Source organism: Chaetura pelagica, unplaced genomic scaffold, assembly GCF_000747805.2.
Source record: "Chaetura pelagica isolate M959 unplaced genomic scaffold, ChaPel_1.0 scaffold356, whole genome shotgun sequence".
NCBI lineage: Eukaryota > Metazoa > Chordata > Aves > Apodiformes > Apodidae > Chaetura > Chaetura pelagica.
Genome location: NW_009953964.1, coordinates 9,474,224 through 9,475,511, shown reverse-complemented (window position 1 = coordinate 9,475,511; position 1,288 = coordinate 9,474,224). Strand labels below are relative to the sequence as shown.

At 45.0% G+C, this 1,288-nt stretch overlaps 1 protein-coding gene across 1 annotated transcript in view; it reads right to left on the bottom strand.

Annotated features, from left to right (window-relative positions):
* Positions 1–1,129: 1,129 nt before the first annotated feature.
* NMUR2 (neuromedin U receptor 2) overlaps positions 1,130–1,288 on the bottom strand; it is a 6,917-nt gene continuing 6,758 nt past the window's right edge. Inside the window, exon 5 of the mRNA XM_010002128.1 lies at positions 1,130–1,259. Within this exon, the coding sequence (XP_010000430.1) occupies positions 1,130–1,259 (130 nt within the window). The remainder of the gene's footprint in view (positions 1,260–1,288) is intronic.

The following is a 1,288-nucleotide window of genomic DNA, read 5'->3' as shown; positions in this document are numbered from 1 at the left end:
CGGTGACCAGGCTAGAACAAGCCTCTGTGCATATAGATGATTATCTTTCTGGAGCTAATGTTCTAATTTGTTTTCATAACTCTGTGCACTCTGTGCTAAGTCCCAGCCCCTGGAGGGCACACATCAGATGATTTTCTGTGACAGTGTGTGCCAAGCCTGAGCCCAGACTGGTGGCTAAACCCTAAACCCAGCCCTGCATTGTGATGCACTAGGGAGCCATTCTTCTGGAACACAAGCAAGCTTTGAATCTTGGAACACAGAGGTTTATAAAATTTTGTCATGCAATGGATTCACTCTGTCTTCCCTTTCCAAAACTCTGTAGGGTCCTGACCTAGCAGTTAGTGGAGCTCATCAACTAGGATGTGTGTTGCCTTCAGGTTCTGTTTGTGTGACTGGGATGCAGGAGAGTTTCCCAGACCTTATATTGTGCTTTGTGGCAAAAACTGACTTCTGTAGGTGCAAAATCACTGCAAAACTTTCTTCAATTGCCTTTGTATCAACTTCTCTGATCCTGTAGGTTTGTCTAAATTTCACTGTGAATAGTTTCCAGCCTGTTTCCTGCTGGTTGCCTACCCCATGTAGAGCTCTGACTTCTGCAATCCATCAGGTGTGGGCAGGTGTGAAGTCTTCTTAAGTGTGTGTGTGACCACAGGGTTTCTCTGGCAAAGACAATACATGTGTATCTGAAATTCAATCAATGATAAGAAGCTGTTGCAAAATGCAGGACATGGAGCACAGCAGGGACCTGCCACAGCCCATTCGAACATGGTCAGGCTCAGCTCAGGCAGGTGGACAAAAATCACCTCATTTCCAACTAAGGAATCTGATGTTTGGCAAGTCTTGGATAAGCTGTGTCTCTCTCCTATGCTGGTAACATTGGGAATGTGTCACATTTTTGTACAACAGCGCTTTGCTGGCACAGCTTGAGATTTCCAGCCCTCCCATTAGCTTGAGTGTAACTTGGTGCTTCTCAGTCACCTGTTAATTGTAGTTTTTTTCATTCATTCTTTCAACAAGATGTGTCTGTGAGCTCTTGCTAAAATCAGTCTTTTAGGAGAATCTCTTTTCTTTTTGCTTCTTAAAGTAATTTTCTTTAACTTCTCTTCCACCTGGATCACAACATGGAAAGTCACAGACCGGTGGAGAGTTGAGAACTGCTGACAGATGTCCTGTGGGTGCCAGGGAGACTTGTGTCTTCAGCAGAGTCTATGAAATTGTGGTCCTCAACCACAAAGATGCTCTGCTGGGCAGGAATCCTGCTGGTGGGATGATTAGGGGTGCAGTGTTT